The sequence below is a fragment of the Blennius ocellaris genome (genome assembly GCF_963422515.1).
Source record: "Blennius ocellaris genome assembly, chromosome: 6".
In the NCBI taxonomy this organism is placed as follows: domain Eukaryota; kingdom Metazoa; phylum Chordata; class Actinopteri; order Blenniiformes; family Blenniidae; genus Blennius; species Blennius ocellaris.
In genome coordinates this window covers 14,198,599-14,224,018 of record NC_137655.1, presented here as the reverse complement: position 1 = coordinate 14,224,018, position 25,420 = coordinate 14,198,599, and the positions used below count along the sequence as shown (strand labels likewise).

At 41.7% G+C, this 25,420-nt stretch overlaps 1 protein-coding gene across 1 annotated transcript; it reads left to right on the top strand.

Moving 5' to 3' along the window:
* Nucleotides 1-20,072: 20,072 nt before the first annotated feature.
* On the top strand, nt 20,073-24,388 carry LOC308131642 (CASP8 and FADD-like apoptosis regulator). Its single transcript, XM_080498437.1, has 10 exons — nt 20,073-20,195; nt 20,400-20,767; nt 20,882-20,987; nt 21,287-21,422; nt 22,199-22,248; nt 22,342-22,369; nt 22,563-22,609; nt 22,705-22,783; nt 23,654-24,158; nt 24,252-24,388. Exons 1-10 carry the CDS (start codon nt 20,076-20,078, stop codon nt 24,379-24,381), a joined length of 1,569 nt encoding a protein of 522 aa, XP_080354563.1. The 5' UTR covers nt 20,073-20,075; the 3' UTR covers nt 24,382-24,388.
* Nucleotides 24,389-25,420: the final 1,032 nt, after the last annotated feature.

Here is a 25,420-nt window from a genome sequence, read left to right as displayed (position 1 = left end):
GTCACAGAGCAAAGCAGTCGGAAAGAATTCTGGCTGGAAGAAATGTTACCAGGCAGCAAGTGATGACGACGACACAAATCAAACCAATTCAATTCAAGCACGTGCCATTTTTTTTTTGTATAAGGTACAAATCTGTCTTTCCTCCAAAGCAAAAAGGGAAGTTCTCCACACATATTCTGATCTCAGGCTGGAGACGCTGGTCTACTTCTCTCGATCCAGCGGCTAAAATTAACTCCAGCAAACTGCCCAAAAATAACAAGCCATTTCTCCTACAGACCATGGAAAATGTATCCTCATTATTTATCCCATATAAAGGTCTGCTGTGAGTGGGGGAGAGCAAGATGTTGAACAGTCACACGCTCCATCGGCAGTTTGAATGCAGACATGCTGCAAAGGACGCCAGCGTGCCAAGCTCCTAAAATGACAGAAATAATCTACACTTACGTAATCCCAGACATAGCTTACAATCGAAGACATCCTGATTCAGCAAATGTTGCCACCGTCTTACGATGAGTTTACCGGTACTGACCTTGAGAGTAGCTGCACAACAACCAGCCAGTCATTGAGTGAAATCTGTATTGCCTCATTATGACTGGAAGGTTTTTATGTAATTCACACATTTTGAAAATGAAAAAAAAAAAGACGCTAACACACTCCACAAAGCTCTGAGAACAGAGTCATTATAACATCTTGTGAAAAATAAAGCCTTTGACCTTAGTCAGCGCTGCAACCTTTGCACTTGGGGGGGGGGGGGGGGGAAACAAAACATGAGAGGCTCATAAGACTGTTGTGGGTTTGACTTGATGGGATTACGGATTAACTCAGCATATTCACATTTCAACATGAAAAGATCCCACTTAGCATTTCAACATCATTCTAGGCTGCGAAGACTGAGCTTCTCACTCAACATTCAAGGCCGATCATCAGACAGATGCTCTTCTCCAGCCAAAACACTAATTCAGTTACGGGCACGCTTAAACACACTTCTCTGCCGATTTATATGACAGAGTGACTGTGATGTATCAGTGCCATTGTTTGTAAATTCAAACCTATTTATCTGTACGTGTACAAAAATAGGTCCAACATACAGAACATACAATACTTGATCTTTGAGATACTCTCGTTTTTGTTTAATTTCAAACCCATTTTATGTCAAAAACCAAAACCTGTCAGATTTACACTGGCACCAAGATGTGCTCTCACTCTTTTTTTATTGAAGTTTGAGAAATTGCAGCTATCTGTGTGTCCCTGTCATCTGTTAATCGCCCAACATGTGTACAATTTAACAGAAGTGGGAAAAACCTCTGAGCGGAGCGAGTACGCAGGCAGCTATCTGTGCAGCTGAGACGCACAACGTGGTTCAGATCCAACACTGTGAAAAGCCGAGTGTTTGGCAAAACTGGGAATGTGCACACAAATATTTCTCCAGCCTGAAACACTGTGGAGATGTGAGATTCAGCACAGGTGGTGCACTCACTTCAACAGCAAGCCAAAAGTGTTGAGTCATCCCTACTTAAATGTGTGAGCTACATGCAAATCAGTAACCCAGGCTCCTTTTGTTATGGAGAGAGTTTATACAAATAACCCAAAACTGTGACGTTTTCTGCCTCCTATGATGCTTTTTTGGTTTTTTTTTCTCCAACAGAGCAAATACAACACTTGAATGAGCTCGAAATGAATATTAGTAAACAATGAAAAACAATGTTTGACCTGTATTTATCAGAGAAAAGATCAAAATGAAATAAAGCAAAATAGGAATGTAATCCAAATGTGTTCATCTCGAATCCGATGCGAGTAACTTCAAGCTACAATACCTTATCCTCGACAATGTGACCACTATTGTCAAAACCAGGCTCAACATTCATATTAAAGAGCTCCGCTTGCGTTGTGATCATCGCCAAAAACTCTTGATTTAGAAATGACGAAAAGCCTCATGTATAATTATTTCGGTGACACTGAAAGTTGTGTTTTTGGCAATGTTAGACAATCACTTGCTGTGCTGAACATTTGGAAACTAATATTCACAGCCTGGTGTCTCATTTCTGCTGGGAAATGGCATGTGAGGTTGTTTCAGTGTACATGCAACAAACCCTTCATCTGGAAGTAACTGGTATGGGGATTTAATGAAAGTTAAAAAAAAAAAAAAAATCGAAGCTGTTGCCGATTTTGAGAGTTTTCAATGAATTCTCATAGCAAGCTGTCTGTGTAGATGCAAGTTGTTTTAAAAAAAATCTGCTTGAAAATTTCGGCTTAACTTTTTAACTTGTTCATATCACCCTCTCATGTCTCCTGAAATGTAAATCGTGTTGCGTAGAAACACATCGACTGGCTCCTCCTCCATTCAAGAGTGGCGCTGAGGCACAACTCTGACAGTGGTCTTGATCAACTTGAAGAAACAAAATCAGGCCCAAGAGGAACAATGTATGTTTTTGCTGCGAGGCCGGCGGAGCGGAACAGCTGATGATCGGAACTCGTGACGCCTTTCTGTGCGCGCACTCCACTCACATCTCCGTCTGCAAAGTGGAAGATCGCGTTCAGTACGCTTGTTCAGCTCTTCTTGAAAGGCTGACTCATTCATTTCCTCCGACTTGTCAAACTGTCAGACTCGCTGAGGTGAAATGCTCCATCGTCGAGTCAGGCCCATTTGTTACCGTGGCAACAGCGTTAACATGCAGGAAGTGGCAAATATTGTTCATTCTTGTTCATTTTGGGTGAAAATATTGCAATATATTGTAAGTTGGTTATTCTGTTAGTCAAGAGATAACTCATTTAATGCATTTTTTTGCAGTAACTAACTGATTATTCATCCATTAGATTATTAGAGGAAGGCCTCAGTCAAATCAATAAATCCTCTGTCAACATCACACATGATAATATTCACATTTCACATATGTTTTTGCATTTTTTACAATTTGTTGTGAAGGTTTTCACAAACATGCAGGTAAAAGAAGCCTGTTCCTGTATCATCTGCCCCACAAATAAATGATGCCCTCAAGGCAGAAACAAGAGTCTTATTTTTGCTGGATACACAAACAATTAGGCGGTTTTAGAGGTCAGTTGTTTGCCTTCATGTGCTCACCTCAGTGTCCCAGAACTCAGATCTCCACGAGGAGGGGGAAATGGTTCTCCACAGTGTCACACATCTGTCACTCACGGAGGGTCACCTTGTTCCCACACCTGCAGCAACAAAACAGCATGAAATCAATCAGATCACCGAGGCAAGTTCTGCTACAGGAAGGTCTGTATTGAACAAGGAATTACACAGAAAATAATGATTTATCTTTAGTTATGTTTCGTCGGCCACCACAGTAGAAAATCGGATTTATTCTTGGAGTTGTATTTCAACCTAGAGTTTCGATGAGAGATTGAACAACTGACATCACCGTTCACTGCCAGACAATGATGCAAGCCTCCGGAATTATGTAATCAGATATTCTTCTGTATAGCACACAAATTGGCTTGTTTCGCTCCCGAAATAACTTTCTTTTCAATCCGGCTCAAAAAGAAAAGAAGTTTGAAAAGCACTTACACAATCTACTCCCAAAAGAGTGGCTTTATGACGTTTTAGAAATCTGTCAATTCTTTTCTACATTCATTGAACTCAGTCCACCATAATCTCAAAGCTGTTATTTTCAAGGAGTGGTGCACATTTCGATGGGGTGTGGTTGAGGGAGTTTCAGGCAACGTTCAGCAAGAGACATCTGTGGGTCCGAGGGAAGGTTTTTTTCCTCCATTTTTCTTTTCTGTTTTTTGAGAAGAACTCGTGATAAACAGAACTAAGAGGAAGCTCAGACCATTAACATTAATAAATAGCAACATTTTAAGAACAGTATTCAAGAAGTTGGCATTCAATCAAAAGAATTATTAGTTACTATGTAAGTTACGATATTGGAACCCACAGGTAAATTAATGCAGTTGCAGTTAAGAGAGCAGGCATTCAGAGGGTTAAACATTCGAGACATTCTTGATAATAGTCACACTGAAATACAAGGAAATGAATTAAAATAAACTACATCTTCCAAAAACACAATAAGACCGACAATAAAAAAAAAACCATGAAAGTAAAACGGTTTCAAAGAAAGATAAATATGAGCTGAAACAAGACACTTCTATAAAAAGAAATTCCAGTAAAGAAAAAGACAAAGACTCTAAAGTTACAATTACAGTGTTGTAGGCCCATAGAAAACCTAATCACGTTGCTTGGAGAAGACAGAACAAATGAAAGAATTAAAAGAGCAGAACACAGACTGAAACGTGAACTTCAGGAGGCAGGAAATGACAAACAGTACATGACAAATACACAATAAACAAAGAAAGCGACAACACAGTGACTTGGAAAATAAATGGATGGCGGCTACAAAAGCAGGACAATGCATTGTGAGATAAACAAAGCCTGTCCAAGCCTTACAAACAGGCACACAACATGCAAAATAAGTATTTTTACTCCACTTGAGAAACTATGCAGTTCCGCCTAACAAATACTTGTTGTAAGGTTACTTTGAGTCATGGCTCAAGGAGTCCGTTTTTTTTGTGTGTTTTTTTTTAAGTTCCCATGCGTTGCATAGCAACAGCCAGCTGGCCAACGCGTTGTCCGCGCCAGCTAAAAATGCATCCTGAGGAGCCACACCCATCAAACTGACTGCCTTTGACAGAACAAATCATGACTTGGGCGACACGCAAACAGACGCTGTGCACTGCTGCATGTCCCAGAGAGGCAGCCTGCATGCGACACGCCAGTGAGTACGCCATTCACTTCGGTATTTACATCACGGTCCCTGTGTTTATATGAACCAGTCTTTCATTAGCGATGCATCCCCCAAAAGAGTCCAGGAAATCACCATGCAGAAGTCCCATCTGTCTCGAGAATGATTATGTGTATAGTGTCTCCTTCTGTTGAGCGCTGTAAGACGGCATTTATTTACCGTCAGTAGATAAAGTGTACTCAGGGTGTGTGACTCATCGGAGCCGAGGCTCCGGGTTGAGGGCGAGGAATGAATAATACAGCACAGCAAAAATATGCGGCATAAATAGATGTGATTTGAGATGACAGAATGGTAAACTATAAGCATAACGTCTGAGAGGGACATTTTCGGAAAAAGAAACTCGCAGAAATCCCAGTAGCGGTGATCTAATTCAACATGCCAGTTCGGCATAATGAAAAAGAATACAGCAAAATGCATGTGGGGATAAAATACAAATATGGACATTTTCATCCAAAATCATGCCCTCTTTCATAACTCTGGGTAGATTAGGACATCCTGGACACTACTGCAAATCTGTACACAAGTTACAGTTGGATGTTTGCCCTCAAAATTGATTGTTTTAAGAATATTTTAGATTTTGTCATACAGACGTTTGCTCAATGCAATGAATGTATGAGTTGAATTGTACCTCCTATATGGTGATACACATCAGATTGCCAGACGCTTGCAATAGCCACATCATCTCGCATAATAGGCTTGCTCCAGTATTTTGAAAACAATGCAAGTCCCAATAAAGAACTGGAAATCTGAATACATACCGAGACGATATCACATGACTCCTAAGAGGGTTTAAACAGCATAAAAGGTCTCTCTCTGGTCGGAAAGTGCGAGGGATCAGTGTTGCTTGAACTGAAATAAGTCTCTTTAACTTGGTATGCGAGTTGGACTTGTCTCAGGTTATGTTATGAAAAGTCTGACAACAACATTTTGTTCATTTCGGGACCTAAAGGTTGTGTATTGTGTTTCAACATTATACAAAAATAGCAACCAAAACTACGCTTGAAACATCTTGTTTTAGCCGTATAAGGACAGCAGAAGTTTTCCTTTCCAACTGAGGAACTCGAATGCGATTCCTTCCTGCTCTGCAACCATTAGGTTCCAGTATTTTTGTGTCAACATTGCTCCCCGGCCAGCCGTCGGCCCGTCACTGTTGGCTAAATATGAAGCACACCGAATGAGCTGGTGAGCGGCAAGGAGCGAACTTTTCTTGGAGGACTGCTCTTCCTCTGCTTATTGTGCTGTGGTCAATAGGAGAGTGCCAGCCCATCCTGTTGACTGCACTTCAAACGCCGTATCACAATCCCATTGATAAACACACTCTAAATACTTCATGAAGTCAGAAGAACGCCAGCGCCAGTGTTCTGTGTTCCTCTGTAAATCTGCTGATTAACAATGGCAACTAAACCTTCTATAAATAATAGTTCTCTTTCAGTAAAACAATTGTGATTGCAAAGTGCTGCAGAGAGCCTGTTTTTAGTTGGATGAGTCCTGTATTCCCAATAAAATCATTGCACACTGATTTTCTATATCCTATTCAAGATACACATCCTGTCACTGTTACACAATTACCAAGGCAATAGTAGCAGAAGATATATGATAGAAGTTATCATTGTACTTTCTAAGAGATTATACAATAGATAAACTTACATAATAATGCTTCTGGGCTCTATAAAAGATTCTACAGCTACACTAGAGACCGGGGCTGCCATCATTATTATTATTATTATTATTATTATTATTATATAAATTATCACAATATATTAACCTGTTGAGGTTTACACCTTTACATCAGATTTGAATGTTTTTAATTGGTTGTGCATTATTTGCATAAGTGAAAGAATTACATGCATAATTCAACCTCAAGATTTTCTTGATTTGCTGACTTTTATTTAATCTCATATTTTCATATTAGGTTTTCTTTTACAGTTGCAACATAAAATGCTTAACCTTGATTTTATTGAGGAGGAAAGTAGGGCTGCAACGACGAGTCGATAAAATTCGATAATTAAAAGTGTTGGCAACTAATTTCAATATCGATTTGTTGTGTTGCGCATATATGCATTTATATTGTATAAATCTTTGTATTGGTTCAGTTATGTTCTTTTAAATAACTATATCATGCGTTTGGTTCGTTCAATATCAATTTGAAATGGGTTTTTTTTTTAGCCAATTAATTGATTATCAAAATAATCATTAGTTGCAGCCCTAGAAGGAAGTGAACTCGAGATGCCATCCGTCCCGCCTGTGATTAATACGTAACTGAGAAAACGCCCACTGGGCAGTCCAGTCATGCAGATATCGACCGCTCCGTGCTACAGTATGTTTTAACTGCGAGAGAGGAAAGGGAAGGTTTCCTCCTACAGCCCGGAACCTCATCGGCCACATGACTCGATAATAAGCACTGCATTTGTGAATTATCATCTTAAATGTCGGGTCAAATCTTTTGCATTTTTGTAGGTTCATGATTTCAGTCTTGCCCGCATCTCCTCTCCTCTCCCAGCCGCCTGGACATAAGAGTGCCAACAGCCGCCACAACCTACTAATCAATACACAATGTGCAATTCTTCATATTGAATGCATAAATGTGCAAATCAAATCACGCCATGCTGCAGCTCTGTGTGTGTGTACCGTACCGTCAAGTAATCAAAATTCTTTAAGCGAAAGACTACGTGGCAAGCTTGAAGCATAAGAGGTGACTGTTCTGATCAAACGTATCCAACAGGGGAGACGTGAGTGGAGCTCCTTGGGATGAAAGCTCTGTACTCGAGTGAATATTGGACCTGGGTGCTCACTGATGAATCATAGGAGTATTCATTAAACCAGTGTAAACACACACAAGGTTAGAGCCGAGTAGCGGGAGACTCTCTTTCGTGCCGCTGCATCCAGAAACCGCCCTGGAAGAGTTAAATAGCTGTACTGTCCCCGTTATTATCGAAGACAGAAACACAAAACCCCTTTCTTGTGTTAACAAAGATAACCTATCAACACTGTGTTTGTCTTAGTTCTTTATTTAGGACATAGTTTCAATTTTTTTTTTTTTTTTTTTTTTTTTGCAAGTGCTGGCAGCTCTGTTGTTTCTACTGCTGAATAAATGAATCACTGTTGAGAGGCAGTCATGGAAAGCTCGAAACGCGACTGAAACGCAATCAACTTTACTTGGATTTCATTCAATGTCACAAAAAGGTCATAAAAAAAAATAATGATCGAAAGCTGAGCCAAGGACAAAGCTATGAGAAAAAATGACGTTCACAACAAGCAACAATTTGATGTGCGTTTTCGACACAGCCATCGAAACACAGCACGTTGTTGTCGCACAAGCACAGCAGCACTGGTCAGGAGTGAGATATCTGGGTGCAATTCTACTTGTCAGGCAAACACTCGAGCAAAAGATCATCAAATGAGAGCTGCAGACCTCCAAACATGTTGCGTGATCACACCAGGATCCGACTTCATCACGGCTCCAAATATGATCCCAATATCAGAGTAGAAATGCTAAATGGACGTTGCTTATTTAGCAGTTTACTGCGTGAACAGTCTCAATGCACTTTACATGATGAGCCGTGTTCACCCATTCACTCCGGCGTCAATCGAACCGACAACATTAGGACGGAAAGAAGGAAAAACTACAAACGGTGCCGCAGCCTCTCTGAATGCATTTCACAACTTCACTCACAACTGGCAGTTGTCATCAAAGCTGATAAAGCCAATCACACTTACTCATAATTTAAATGATCACAACAAATCCAGAGAAGGTTTTGCAGTCAGTTGAGTCAGAGAAGAGAAAATAAACTGCGAGTCCAGTACCTGTTACATCAGTAAAGCATGAAGTACACTTTTCAGTGCTTTGCGGAATAAATGTGCAATAGCCGATTAAAAATAAAATAAGGAATAACTGTAAATCTCAGTAAAAAAAAAAGAACATGATTTTGCTTCACTTTTTTTGAAACTCATTTTTGAGCTTCTGTCAGTTATTTTATGTGACGTTTTAGGGCTATTTGACATTGTCCTATTGGCGAGTCTGTTTGGAAATGTCATTGCTTATATAACCAACTCATGAGGCACAATTCAGAATGTGCATGCAAAAAATAGGACCCTGTATAGTCATAGGCCTATTCATAGTATTTCCCCAGTTATTAAACTTTGGTACAGTTCCCAATGACCTTTTTTCTTGCAATTAACAAAAGGGAACAAACTACACAAGGGTGTGTGAATTCACCAACAAATTCATTTTACCACATGATTTCATCTAAAGCCACATACAACACAAAGATTATTTCCGAGAGACACAATCCAGACACTTCCAGGCGGATGGGGTTTCAACCCTGCAACTACTCAACTATCTAGATATGTTGAGTTGTGTGTACATTGATGAATGGCCAACTGGGGCATTACAGAATACAACCCAACAGTCAGAGGAACATGTTGTATCCCTCACATGTGAAGCCCAGTCTATTGAGGTTGTACAATGCTATGAAAATAAAATTAAGATTAAAAAAGTTAACACATGTTACCAATGATAATGAAAGTTAATGTTCTTTGGGATAATAAAGAATCTGTGAAATAACCAGTGCCGGGAGGTGACGGCATCAACTGATACGAGCAAACAGCTTATCAAAATTGAGGCTGCACATGTTGTAAATATATACATATATGTGAGTTTGTGTTGGTCTGTTTCAACCCCTCCTCTCTGCCCTAAATGAGCAGTGCCAGGTTTCAACAGTCCAACACTGGGGATTTTTCAATGTCAGCGTGGCTCAGTCAGCCATGAATTATTGAAGTTGAACAAACTCTGTGCTTGTGTTGTTTGGGTCTACTTCTCGACACCGTCCTACTTACTTTAAGTTTTCTTGCAGTAAATGTGATTAATGTAAAATGACTGGGACTGTCCGTTGATCCGTAATCATCAATTTTCTTTGGTTTGTGTTTCTATAACTTCAGCAAAAATGTCACATAGAGAGTCGTACAAAGGCAGGGGGCTGTTCAGCCTTTTGTTCGTAATCGCACATCAGTACTGTTCATTTTTAATTGAATATGAGAGGGAAATAAGTTAATGGGAAACAATTTTATAAAAGTCTGGCGCACGCTGGAGTTTTTGGCTGTTCCCTCCGGCCCGTGAGAATAAATGAAAAATGATGTGTCATATTAAAATTAAGTGTACACAATTGGTTCAATTTGGAAAGTGGCTACTTAATTTTTCATGTGTACCGGTACATGGTTCAAGCTTGGAGGTACACTTATCATTCCTCGTGGCGAAAGATCACAGTGCAAATCACATTATCAGACAAATCATGCAAAGAAACAAGAATTTGGGTGACGCAGAGCACTATGCACAATACTAAAAGATATTATCTTGTTTAGAGGGACTTAATCCAAGGTGTTTACCGCTGCTTACAATCCTTGTTTCCTTAGTCTCCCAGACTGCCTCTGTGGCTGCAGACCCCACTGCAATGTTACTTGCGAAACCATTACAGTGAAACCTAATTTTGCCAACCTTCAGAGAAGATAAAAGTTCAGGATCCCCCAAACGTGGTTCTGGGTCTTACTTTTAAAAAAACCACAGTTAAAAGAGAGTGAATGTGATTCCCCTTCAAGACAATAAAGTGTTTTTCTCTGATCAGGCAGTCAGTATGTCAAAGTGGCCAGATATAGAGGTGTAATTTATTTCTCAGTGGTGACAATAATCATGATATACTTAGAGAATAATAAATCGTGAAGCATTGTAAGTATTTTTGCTCCTAACGCTCTTGTTTCTTCAAAGCCAAGGCAATTTTGTTGCTGATGTTGTGTAGAAGTGTGCCAATCGCAGGCAGAAAACACACGTGCACAGGCTCTTTTCTTCCCATCACCCAAAGAATTTCACAAAGGTACTCAAACAAAGTCACAAGGCTTGTTTGCTCAACACGTACATGTGGTCTTCATGAAACAAACGCAACCACGGCGCGGGCACATGCACACACATTTGATCTCCACACTTTCCCTAAGTCGAGGGATTAACTGTAATACCTGACTATGGCAAACCAGTCTGCTGTAATCTCCCTGTGCCTCTATCAATCCTTGCAACACCCAGCCACTCACCTGCAGAGCAGCCTGTCTACCCCAGAATAGAACAGGGTTTATTTATAGCTGAAATTATGCTGTGAAAGGAAAAAAAAATAAATAAAAAAATCCCATCTCTCTGTATAAGGTGATAATCACATACAGGTAGAGAGATAGAGAGGGAAACCACTGCACCACCACACCTCAGCTGGACACTAACCTACAGAAACGGCTGTTACTGAGTAAAGGTCATACGCAGGCAGCAAAGAGTCAAGTCAATATGTTCCTCTGCAAATCAATAGTGTTGCCTTTAGGACATATGGACAGAGACACATGAAACCGGCTTCTCTGTGCACATAAAAATATAGAACCAGCAGGTGACAACACAGGGGGGGTATCACAAAAAAGAAGATATATGAACACTGAACAGAGGAGAGATAGAGCGGGTGAAAAATTAGCTTCTGTTTCTCCCTCATCCTCCCCTCAGCTCTCATAGGCCAGGCGAGGGGAACTGAGGCGTACGCACATCCTGGGCTAAAATTAGCTCTGCTGCAGCTGCAGGGCCAGACGTGTTGGGATGGGCCCGCGTTACAACCACACAAGACACCACGCACACCAAAACACACAGGGTTCCACCAATTAGGCAGGGTGAGCCAGAGTACACAACAGCACAGGTGACTGCCAACAACATCCTGCCCCCACCCTCTTCCTCCTCGACCCGAGGAATACAAATGCCTCCAATGCAAATGATGTGGACCTCACTCCAACGTACCCGGGTTTGAGAAAGGGAGAGGCGGCGTCACAAGTAAAAGCGTGTGCCATTTGCTTTAATTCGGTGGCATTCAGGCTGCTGCGTATCCGAAATGGCTTTCGGCAAGTCCCTGTGCAAACAGCGAGTCGACATTTTCGACGATATTTGAGCTTTCCCAAATAAAACGTGCAAATATATGATACAAGAGAGCGTTTTCAGGTGTACATTCTGGCGTTCTAGATCATCCAGTTTAACACGTATACATGTCAATAATGATTTGCTTCCAGACCAACTCAAAAGCTGAGACAGCCACAGTTCAGGATTAGTCCTCGAGAAGCGGGGGGAAAAAAGGCCAAATGGTCGGAACACTGTCTTCTTTCACTTTTTCATGACTCACGCTCAAACATTAAGCATCACCACACGTTTCCCTAAACTATAACTACACTGAAATATGCTTTTTTTTGGTGCAGCGGTATCAGGCCTGTTGCCACTGGGTCACGACGTGCGATGAATGGCAATAAGTACAATTTTGTTGTGTGAGATATTTCGCTTTAGAAATGATTGGATTTGCTACGCCCTTCATGTGAGTACTTCCTGTCTGACTCGACGTCCTCCCACCAGAAGTGTCTCGGTACATCTGGTGGAAACATCAGCTTTGTGTTGTGCAGAATGGCAGCAGATCTAAATTTGTCATCAACTGCTTAGTTGCAAAAACATTTTTCAGAGCAAATGCACCACTTAGCATCACTCAGTACGCACTTACCGTATGTGTCAGTTAGTGCCGCTCAGTGTTGTTTTTCCTTTAGCATTGCTACAGGAAGAAAAAAAAAAACATTCCTTCAATTGCTGACACATGATCAGATCCAGAGTCGACAAAAACCAACTACTTCACTTGCAGTCAGTTTTGCTTTTTTGGCGGCTGCTAATCTTAAATAAAGACAAATTGACACTGCTTCCTCTTCGAGGAATCCATGTCAGTTGATGTCAGTGACGGTGATATTGGTACGACCCCAGTCTTCACAAAGGTTCCTGTGAAAGTCACAGCACACACTTCTTGGTATGCTGCACTACACTGCGTACATGTACTTTGCACACAATACAACCCAGAATCAATGGGTTGCATGATGTTGATTTTCATGAAAGCTCTGGCACTTCATTGACAGTTCAAACTAACAGACACGCCGACCGCTAATTCCAGAGTATTTAGCGCCGCTCCGACGCTGTGCGCATGTCGTGTGCGATTGTGTGGTTTTTAACTTCACTCTGGAGAAACGGAGGAAATAGCTGCGCAGCTCCATAAGCTGCTCAGCAGATTTTTAAACAATGGACCACCTTGAGCTCTCACAACATGCCAAGACCACCAAGCCACCCACAGGCTGAGACCACAGCCTGCATTAAAAAGCATCAGTGAAGAGAGAAGATGGAAGAGAGACTGCATCACCACTGACACTGGGGGGGGGGGGGGGGGGGGGCTCAGTATCAGAAACACCAAGTCAGGGAATTTGTCCCTCGACGTAACTTCCTTGGCGCTCACAAACACATACCGAGTATCAAATCACACACATTCCAACGATATGAAAAACAATCACGAGGGCTACATTTTGGCTCCATTCAAGGCACTGCAGCAGACAGAAGGAAATTACACGAGCTGGACAATGACAGAGTCCTGCCAGAAGCTGTAGCCAAGTTAATAAGCATTAGCCGCAGAATGTTGGCCAGACTTTTTAAAAGCTAATGAAACACTCAAGTCACTCTGTATTTTCAGGCCCGGGACATGAAAGGAAATGTTGGAATTATGCAGTCCATTCTGTTCAAGCGTTTGACGAGCTTTTAAGCGGCTGCCTTTCTTTGACCATGTATTTGATTGGCTTGGGACACACAGCGATCCCAATGTCTCCTGTAAACCGCTCCTCCTCCTTGCTCTTGCATGAGCGTCCAGTTTCCCGCCCCGTCTTTTCCATCATATCACAACAGCAAATAACAAGCAATAATTCAGAGGCTCCTGGAATCAACCGGGCTTTGGCACGTGTTCAACTTCAGAGAGGCTCCGAGTCGTGACCGGCAAGCTGAGCAAAGAGAGCGGCGAGCTGACCGACACCGAGGTAAAGCCCAGCAGAGAGCGGAGACTCTGGGAGGATGACGACCCCATTATCTTGGTTTAAACACACTGACCGTTCTGCCGTATCAATAATACAGAGCTTGTGTTACCACTGCACACACATTCTGACACCCTTGAACAGGGGTAAAGTTCAGGTGTCTTGCACTTTAATATAAACAGTGGAGGTCAACAGCAGGAATGTGCTGGGTTTTTATTGTTTCTTCTTTTTTTTTTTTATGATGGGAGTGTTTCATGGATATGGTCAAACTACCATAACTTGAAAGTCACGTTGAAGTCTGATATGTATTCTTGTGGCAAAGCGAGTCCAGCCTCTGGAGCATTACGACAAAGCAGCAGGGTTGGTCATTTATTAGGCACAGACGTTGAACATTCACAGTCTCCAGCCTGTCCAGTGAGCATTTTCTGCTTTTCTATCATCAGTAACTGATCTACACAACGATATGAAATTCCCATTTGTGTTTGTTGGCAAAGCAGTATTTTGTTCCCATCGTCTCAGAGATGTAAGGCCCATCACGAGCAAAATATAGCAAGACAGGCAAACGGTACCAGGAACATTGAAGGTGGTTTTATAGTTAAAGACATTATTCACACAAAACACTGATAGCTGTTCCATTGTCGACTTCGAAACATACTTTTGCAACAAAATAAGGATTGCACTCTAAACAAAGCATCACAATATCAGATAGCCTTCTAACTCTTACCTCTTCGACATGCGACAGCTACTCCAGTTGAGTTTGAGATGCTTTATAACATGTAGACACTTTGAATAGTACTAGTTACTAAATTTGCATGGCGTGTAGGGCCTCGTCCGTCTCTTGCCTCCACTCTCTCAGGCCTATTTCTCACCAATCACAATCGCATTCAATCGTATTGTAGGTTTATACAACCCCTGCTGTGTTCACATTAAAACATTAGTGATGCATGACTTAAGTCAGACCACTTGGAACAGCTTCACTTGGGTTAAAGAGTAGAAGAGCTGGATTATTGTAGTGAATCAGCAAATCAACATATCATTGATAAAGATGCATGGCCATAGGCCAAATGCCCGATCTCACAATAAAACAAAAATGATCTGAATTGAAGCTTGTTTGCGAATGTGCCCTCAGTCATGAATAAGTTCCTGAAGCTGTGCTTTATTGAGGTATGATGCACCTCAAGGACAAGTTTCATAAAATAAGCAGGCAAATCCCACTTACCACCAACACTGAAAATATAACTTACTTTTTATGAAGATAGTGAGAAGAATGAATTACAGCTTAAAAACCTTAATACAACGCCACACAAATTATCCTTAAAACTTTCCTTTGTAGTACATTTCCTTCTCCGGTTATCATGGAATAAATAAGCTACGTACCGGCGTACCGGCCTGAATCAAAACTAACTGAACATTTACTCTGTCAAGTCAGAGTGGTGGCTTAAAGATTAACCACTTGATCTGCCAACACAGAGTTTTATCAATCGGTGAGAGATGTAAACAAGGCACCCACTGGGAAGAAGTGAAGCGCAAAGTTTTCCTGGACAGGAGAGTAATGAAAGATCTCCAAATAAGAAGTGGACATGTCCCTTCAGGATAATACAATTACATCAAAAAACAACCTGATGGCATTTCCACGTCAAAGTTAATCAAATTTGCAACAGCGGCAGTGTGAACATTGCACCGTCAACTTAAAGACATTTTTAGACTGATTTTATTTATGAAGTGAAGAACATCCCATTTTATTTCTATTTTATTTGATGTCTGAATGAGCTCTTAACTGCAGAGCGTCACTCTGCGTGGTATTTCACAGCAACTTTTTCAAGGAATGTTTCATATACCCACCCACCATCAGACTGTGACTGCTAATGTGGATATGTTTGGCCATTTGAACACGAAGTGGGGCAAAATAACCTGCAGGTTTAAACTAAACCGCGTTGGCCGCACGGGACGACGTGCATCATTCTGTTCATTCTTTTGTGAACTCTTGCCCGGCTGATAGGGAGACACGCCGTGCATCAAAGAAGCAGCTAACACTCGGCCGTGGCTCATACCTGGCAGTGTGGTGAGTCAGCAGCACCACAGCTCCCTCGCCACGTGCCGACCACACATCCAGCTCACACGAGACTGAACGCAGCAGCGCGGCTGGACTGGACTTTACTCAAGTGCATTTTACACATCGGGGATCTGATATGGATGCGCAGTAATAAGAGGTGCAGGAAAGTACCCAAATCAAATTCAGGAATGCCGTTTGTCCGAATCCTCCGGGGACAAACTGATGTTTCTCACATGTTTAGCCTTGCGGGGACAACAACAGTCACAGCGATTCAGCTTTTCTCTGATGGGAGTAGAGGAAGAGAGGGGGGGGGGGGCTCACTGCCTGTGTGATCCTTTGGCTCTGTGGGAGCGAGTACCATGGAAAATAGTCCCCACTGCTAATCCATGGTAGGCTAATTACAGCTTTGATCCCCTAAGAGTGTGCATCATTATTGGTGGGGGGGGATGTAACACACTATGGGGGCTCAATACAGCGGTGGTTAAATGTGTTTTGCTTGAAACGTGCCTCGGCGTGCTCACAACTGGAGAAGATGTGCGAGCGAGAAGCAGGGTCGTGCACCCTCAGCCAGCTCAAACACTACGAGCCGCTTTCCTTTCCTTTCCACCACAACTAACTTGACTCATGACAACATCGGCTGAATAAGTTAGCATTGTTACAGAGAGCGGCAAGTGAAACTCCAGACCTGGAGACACAGACACAGATTAAGTGGGTAAATGGGAGTTTCTGTCTAAAATAGGCCGCAGCTCTTATGATAGCCGAGTCCCAAAACACATGGTGGCAGAAATACACCACGGGAGGAGGCGAGAGGAGGATGACAGTTGAGGATGAGCAGCAGATGGCGTGGAATTATCTGGATCTTCAGCTCTACATCTTTGGCCATAACGCCATTATTTCAATGGTGCTTTCCCTCATCCAAACCAATGTCACTCCGACCAGCAGTAAATCCATTTACTGATGTCATTAAAACAAACGTCACTCAAATTAGCATCCGGTTAATTTACTGGTGTCAGTATCAAAACGGCAACAGATCCGTGTTCAAGGACAGCTCGGAAACTGGCAGGGCAGCACAGAGAGAAATAAATAAGTGATGTTACCGTTGTATGCGAGTTTCTTTGAGCCCCGAACAACTGGTTTACAGTAATAGACTATTCTGACAAGAGTATAGTTTATTAAACAGCACGGGGTGTCAGTGAGATCCCCGCCGTTAGCCTGATGCTGCAGGTACAGGCATGGGGGCTTGTAAACAGACGGCCAGCCAAAATGTTATGGAGTGCCAAGATGAAGCAACACCAAGCCGCAGAACAAAGGCTTATGTGTCATTGTCTGAGCTTGCTCTTGTTTACTGAGCCAACAAAGGAGTCCATTGGCACAAAATTGCAGGAATCATTAATTGTAATAACACTAATTGTGTGTAATATAATGCAAGCATATACAAAAGCTGTAAAAAACACAATTTTACATTTGTCTCAACTCTTCTTTGTTGTTGTTTTTTCTGTCAACTTCTTTTTTTATGGCTTATTTTACTCACTTGAACATATTCATTTTGCTCATTTAATTCTGACACTTCAACTTTCTATTCCATTTGTTCAGTGTGTTCTATTCTGTGTGCAGCAACGCTGCAAAGAACTTCACTCTGAGATAATTAAAAGTATTTCTATTCTACAACTTACTAACTTATCAGATAGTGACTGATATTTCTAGGGATTTTAGTAACATTTCAGTTATTACTTGTGTGTTTCATAGACTCATTGATCTCGGGGCTGATGATGACGCGACACCAAACTTACCAGAATGTTCAGTTTCTTACATCAACATGAACAAATGAATCCTGCTCATTTTTCACACAGACATCAGCCCGGTATGAAAAAAAAGGTTGACAATCAAAACACAAAGTTTTATCTCCGTTACTATTTATGAAAACAATCGACCTTCAGTGAACAGTGGAGCTTTAAAGTAAAACAGCTCATGTGCGCGTGAACATATAGACCTGGAAGACGTTAAGTCGGCGCACACCTGCTGGTTAACCTGCTGTTTAACTTGCAAGGTTTGCCGTCAACACACAACCGTGGTGATGTTACGCAGCTCCGTTAGTTCCTTCCCCCGGCAGATCACGTCAGGCGGCTCCGCTCTGCCACGACAGCCTGAACCTGAACGCCGACGTCAGCTACCTTTTAGCCCGCCTCGCACGCCGCTAGCATGCCCGTTTCAGCCAGCAACGAGCTGGACATCCTCGGTTCCCAATCAGTCGTGACCAGGCCGAGAATGCCGCTCACTGCCGGGAGCCCTGGCTCCGACCACCGAGGCATCCGTCGCTGTGCTCCCCGCAGCCCGTGCGCCGCGTCCCCTCCGCGGGTATTCCATCCACATCATCACGCTACAGCACCGCTGATGACGGTCCAACTCACCCAGCAAGCCTCACTGCGACTACCTGGAAAACGTAGTGATCGTGTGCCACCGAGCCAATAATAAACGAAATACTCACTCGGTTTGGGGTTGTCGGTGGGAGCGTCACACGGTGACCGCGTCGGGGAAGCAGATCGGGGTGGTGATCGCCCGGAGCGGTCACTCAGGTCGAGTATCTTCCCTGGAAACGGTGCCCCTCTCCGCCAGCGGTAGCTCCGTATGATCTCTCCACACTGCAATGGTGCTGAACCCAGAGCGCGACACGATTGGTTGGATCCGAGCGGAACTCGGAGCGCGTGGTGAGCTCAACTGCGGCCTGCAGGGGGCGCTGTGTGCTGATGCGTTCAGGACCGTGGGAAAACTCACAGTCATCGTTTCAATGCGGTTCATATAATTTCGTTCATTCATCTGTTTCCTTCGATCATTTTCAGTTGCAAAATAATAACGTAGAGATAATGAAAACATTTTTTTATTATTATTTCTTGATTTGCTTAAAATAAGGATACAATACAAAGTTGCAAGTTATAAAACCTGACTGTGCAGGAGAAGAAAGAAGCCCAAAGAACTTATATGAAATACTCCCCATCAGCAAACATCGCCTTTTAGAAAAAAAAAAAAAATAATAATAATAATAAAAATGATCAAGGAACAACACGCAGTGAAATCTAACAAAGGAGTCAATAAAAACAGTCACCTTACAAAACCACACGTCAACTCAGAATCAGTGGGATACTGTTTGAACAGGAGATAATTAAATAATTTAAATTGAGAAATGACCAGAGAGGAAAGCACATTTTTAATGGAGGACGAAGTACAAAATATTTATAGTCCTACCTTTTATAAAAAAGATAAAAACGTATGTACATGTCTCATTTGCATATATTATATTTGGATTACATAGAAATCACACTCAAGTATTACTTGTTACATACATAATTTCTTATTGTATTAATAACTATGTTGTATATTTTACATCATGCCCAGATATGTTACACACACACATATACCTTATATACATGTTACTTTTATCTTGATATATTATATGATATATCCATATGCCATATACCATTGTAAACAACCAAAACAACAATCAAAACATCAAATAAAGACAACACAGATCATCAGAGACCACTGCTGTGATTCCAGTTTACACACCTTATAATGGTGTCTTGTTTATTATTCATCATTTTCATATATTAGTTTGAACTTTGTTAACATATGACATGATTTCAGATTCTCACTGGCATTATTGCACAAATCAATTAATTCTATTGGCAGGATGTTTTGTTGTTCTCTTGACTGGCTATGTATTAAATAGACAGATCCTTCTGTTTCCCTTATTTGGAACAACCCTGGATATTTTGAGGCAACTGCTAATTGTTTACCTTGTACTAACCTAATTGGGGGGGGTAGAATCGAAATACTTTTATAAGAGGGAAATCATTGGTGATACAGATGCTCTGTGCAAAGGGAATATATTGGAAATTAAAGTCTGATGGCTGCACATTGGAAATATCAGTGACTTACCATTCATAGGAGCTACTCAATTGTTTCCTTCTGTTTTTCTGTCTGTAGATTATTGAATGTTACATTGGATTGTAACAATAAACTCATGACATGAACACGATTTAAAATATGAAACAAAAAATTCTCAGGGAAAATAATGTATTACATGCAATAAAGTTGCGTCATTGTAACTTCTTAAAGCATAAATTATTAGAAGAAAATATTTTAAGCGTTATTAATCAGGTCTTATTTCATCATTTTCTTTAATCACGTTAAATTAGGGGCAAGTCCATAACTTAATACGCATGTTTATGTTTCACTTTCCCTTTTGATTACACCAAATGATTGCCATTTATGACAGTACAGTGGTTTGTGAGACATCAGAGGAGCGGGTATGATCGTTGGGGACATGGTTCTTTATCGTGACACCGCCCCTTGAAACACTTTCACTTTCCCTTCTCTGTATGTCATCGCAGTGTGCGACCCTTGTTGAACAAAGAATTTGGATGTTTCTCACATCGAAACGGATACTTACCATATTTGTGTATTTCCTGCGAAGCCCTGCACACGCAAAGGAATTCGTGGTAAGTTTCTTCATGCACTCAAGACACAGAAGGTACTTTCCCCCCTCCACCAAATGGTGCGTCATGGCTTCTCTATTCTGGTGTTATCTCTTAGCTGTGAGGCAGTTTTAACTCATACAACTTTATCCACATGCCCTTCATTTTCTCTGGGGTTTGTGGAAGTCGTGTAAACCACGTTGTCCTGTGTGTAATCATAACCTCCAGGCTGAGACGGGCGCGTTGCCATTTGTTGGTCATTGTCTTGGTCCTCGACGCATTCGGAAAGCACAAAAGTCCATGGATGTCCCGGATCAACGGCAGCTCCAGCAGATCAACCAGATAGCGGAGTCTCTGAGCGGCGGGGAGCGCAGGACTCTGTCCTACCTGTGTGGCAGCCTGGACTCGGACAGCAGCGTGGCCCGGGTGAAGGAGACGCTGAGATCCAAGGTGCAGAGCCACCAGGACGCGCGCCTGCTGCTCACTGAGCTCATGCTGCGTCTGGGGCGACTGGACGTCCTCAGACAGTTGTACAATATCAGCAAGAACGACGTGGAGAGCACACTGAGGTACACACAAGCCCTCCCAGGATTCAGGTAACAAGACTGATTAATATTGTATTCGTGTATTCTAAGTGAAATAAGTGGCGATTAAAACCCAAAATGTAATTGAAGTAATTCTGTTTTTGTTTTTTGTTTTCCTTTCTGAAGAGTATTGATGGCTAATATAAGTGAGAATCTGGTCACAGAAGATCTGGATGCCATGAAATTTTTGTTAGGGAGGACATTATCCCGTGAGAAAATTGAAAATGCAAAGGTAACAGAAAAGCGATTGTTCGGCTTTGTTTTCACTCACTAAATTCTTCGAAGCTTTGTGAGTTCTTGTACTCACAATAAAAGAGACAAACTCCACCTGCAAACAGACTGATTGCACACACAGTAAAAAGTTTCTTTTTAAAGATAAAAAAAAAAAATCACATATAATTTCCCATTATAGGCTCTATAATTCTTGTTGACAGGAAAACACTGTAAAGACCACAATTTAATTACATACCACAAATAATTCATTTGTCATTTCCATTCTCATAACTGTTCACCCATTTCTCTGAGGTGCAGAACTTCCTGGATGTGATCATTGAACTTGAGAAGTTGGGTCTGGTTTCACCGGAAAGAGTTGACATGGTGGAGAAATGCTTAAGCAACATTGGCAGAATTGATCTCGCCAAAAAAGTGACTGCTTACAAGACATCAGGTGAGCAGATTTCAAAACTGCATTTTTCATACCGAATAGCTCAAAATTTACTTCAGCAAAGATGTCAGTTTTTTCCCCCCCTGCTGTACATTTGATCGGTGTACTTTCATGGACTTCAATGTTTTGAATGTTTTGAATGATTTGCATGTCACACCAATGATGTGGCCAGTAACACTGAATAATGCTCTGGATTTTAATGGGAATCTTATAGCAGCTCCCAAAGCTGAAAAGAAATGTTTTGCATGCAACCAAAAACCCCACATAGCAACACAAAAATAAAGGCAAACAAATATTATTACAGCATCTCTGGACAATAAACAATTAAAATTTTTGATGGTGTCCAAAACTGCATTTAAAATTTGGGATATTATTAAAGTCACTACCTAAGGCGATTCTGTTCTTAAATATATAAGAGCTAAATCATAGCTTCTCTCCTATCTGAGGTAAAACCTGTTTTGTCCAGTATTATAGGGGAAAATCTGTTCACAAGGTTTAAGAGGAGAGTGGAAAGACAATAATAATGTGTCTTAGTTGATGAAACTGCTCTCCATTCACATTAGAGCCAAGTGTTCAGTAAGAATTAAGGTCCGAGGAAAGAAGTAAAAAAAAACCCCAAAAAACTAAAAGCAATTCTATTTGAGCTATGCGAACTTCAACACTGTTCAGATGTCCACCTCACATTATTCAAGCTACTTTGCGAAGGAAATGTGATTAACTAACAGAGTCGCAAGATGTATCATGCATTGCTTATTATCATCTTTGTACACTTTCTACAGATCCAACACCTAGTCCAGCCTCATTCCCACAGCAAAGGTGTCACGTTTCGGTGAGTAAGACACTGCAAAAGTTATTTCAAATTTCCTCATTTTGTCTTTCCTGGTACACTAATAATGCCTCTGTTCCTGTCACTTCTCTGCAGCAAAGAGGTGCACAGTCTCAATGTACTGGTAAGACAGGCTACAAATATCTCAGTATCTAGATGAATAATGTACATGCAACTGATCATTTTCATTCGAATACTATTTTCAAACTGCTGGAACTGTCTTGAGTGATTGTTATATGTCTCATGAGAGTTTCAGTTTGAAAGTGTGAGGAAAGCCCCAAGTCACATGTGCTTTTCATTTCATTTCTGTTTATCAGTCAGAAGAAACGTGGCAATGCCTGTAGGCAGAGAGCAGGGCTCCCAGGTGAGATTTTCACCGGCTTTTTTTTTTTTTTTTTTACGTGTTGAATTAGTGATACCAATTCATAGGTCGTCTTTGCTTGCACTCTTCTCTTTCAGAGTTCACTAGAATCCTACAAATTTAACACCAACCCCAGAGGTGTCTGTGTGATCATCGACTGTGTGGGTAATGATGGAGGTGAGATACATTAATTAAGCATAAGCACGAGTACCGCAAAGCACCTCACCACAAAATGCACTGCTCATCCAGATGCATCACTGTGCAGATTGACTAAGAAGAGGGCAACTCTAAGTACTTTTATGGATCGACAGTGTTGTTGTTTGGCTTCCTGTATGTGGAATTGGTCCCTGGCCAATTGGTCCCTGGCCTGCACAGAAGTGTATATTCTATTTGGCTGCTTCATCATAGAAAGTCCTTCCAAGTTGCACTGTGGACTTGTGTCGTGGTTATTAAAGCGTATCCGAAATGAAAAAAAAAAAAGTGAAATAGAAATTGTGGCGTCCAAAAGTCATCATAAAAAAATCACAAGTGTTCCACATTAACAATATGATTCTAAAAAAAGATTTTTAAGAAAAGATGTTGGGGGGGGGGGGGGGGGGGGGGGGTGACCTTAGTAATCTACAAGAGTACATTTATAAAGTAGCTGTTAATGAAAAGTACTTCAAATACACAGTCAAAATTAAATACAGATGTTGAATAAACACACAAAGTTGTATCCATTTATTTTCTATATCACTTCATCCAACATCAGATAAAGGCAGAATATAGCCTGGGCAGGTCACCAGTCCATCACAGAGACTCATATTCACATTCCAACTTTTTGGGAAACAACAATGGCATACAAATGCATGTTTTATGATTGCGGGAGGAAATCCAGAGAATCCACAGAAAACCCACAGATATGCAGGAAAAAACATCCAAACTCCACATAGAAAAGCCCCCAAGCACAACAAAGACTTTAACTGAGGATTTTCTCTTGGAAAAAAAAAAAAAATCCTTTCAGCGAGGACATGCCTCAACTCTTCTTTTCTTACCTTGTTCCCGTAGGAATGTTGGAAGAAACATTTAAAGCCTTGCATTTCAACGTGACTCTCTACAAGTGGCTGAGTGTCGGCGACATGCATTCAGCGCTCACCGACATGCTCAGACGGAGAGAGAACTCCAGGAGCGACGCTTTTGTCTGCTGCATCATTAGCCGTGGTGCCACAGACTATCTCCTGGGCACTGACCTGTATGGCAGGGGTCTGTCTATGGCTGCCGTCAGACGTCTGTTCGCCGCTGACGCGTGTCCCATGCTGGCTGGGAAGCCCAAGCTCTTCTTCATCCAGAGGTACAACATTCCAGAGTTTGTGCCCCGCGCCGGAATGGAGTACCGGGATGAGGACCTGGAAACAGATGGCTGCGATGCACCGGCCACGTGTAATTATATTCCTGCAGACGCAGATGTGTTCTGGAGTCACTGCTGGACAGAAGAACATCAGCTGGAGAAAGAGGCTCACCACTCCATTTACCTGAGGGCTGTGACCGAGGCCCTCAGCAAAACCCACAGGAGGTACAGACAAGCGCCCAACAAGAACTGCAACAACGTTCCAACGTGTGTCTCAAATTAAAGTAGACTTGTTCTTCCCTTTTGTGTTTTTGACAGGCCAACTGGTATTGTCGATATCCACACGGAGGTCAACGGGGCCATCTTTGAACATAACAAAAGGAATCCCGGGGAATATTACCACGTTGATGTCAGACATACTCTGACTAAAAATGTTTACTTAGGCTAAAAGAAATGATTACTGGATATCTCACATCTCACACATTGAAAAGTGGAGTGTTGAGTGCCTAAGAAGAAGCTTATTATTGTGTAAACAGTGACACCTGCTGGAGGCAACCACTTTATACACTTTTTAGAGTTTGAATCGTCTTCTGAACTTTTATTTATTTTTTCACGGTAGGTTGTAGTTTTATGTACACTCACATGTGAAGGATTCCATAGTACAACCAGTCACTGCATTCATTATTTATGTGCTTAAATGCAGCTTATTCTATACTTTTCAGTATTTTATGTTGTTGTCTCACAGAGTGCAGCTGTACAGACCTTAAAGTGTCCCTGAAATAATTCTATTAAAATACACCAGTATTTAGCATTATTTTCCCCCTTTCGAATGATATATGACACACCAATGACAATCACACCACTATCTTGCTCTTGAGCGCCGAACGTCTAAATATGCCTTTAAATCTCCCGCCCTGTGAATCTGACCTAGTTTTCCCAACTTGCCGTAGTTTTGCGCTGTGACGTATGAGGGGTTATTTACTTCCGCCCACAACAGCTGATCGTAGCGTCTTGTTTACATGTGCTCTGCATTATCGCGTTATTTAGCAGTTTTTTAGAGCCATGCCTAAGCGTTGTGTTGCGGCTGGGTGTTCCCAAATGCCCAGTCCGTCTGTAAGTGTCCATAAATTCCCAAAAGATCAAACTTTGAGGAGATTATGGACAAAACAAGTGCAGCGCACTCGCTCCAACTGGACACCAACAGAGGCCTCCTATCTCTGCAGTCAACATTTCACAGATGACTGTTACGAAACAGCACCCGCAATCCGAGAGTCACTTGGTTTTGCTGTGAAGAGGAAACGTATCCTGAAACCTGGTTCTGTCCCCACCATTTTTAAACGGCTTTTTAACGGATTTTTAAACCCAACCTTCAGTAAGTCTTTTTAAAACCTGCTAAAACTTAAGACAAATAGACCAATAAACTTTGCAAAACACCCACTCTGACACAAGGGTAAATACCCGGTCACACACAATATGTGCACACGGGT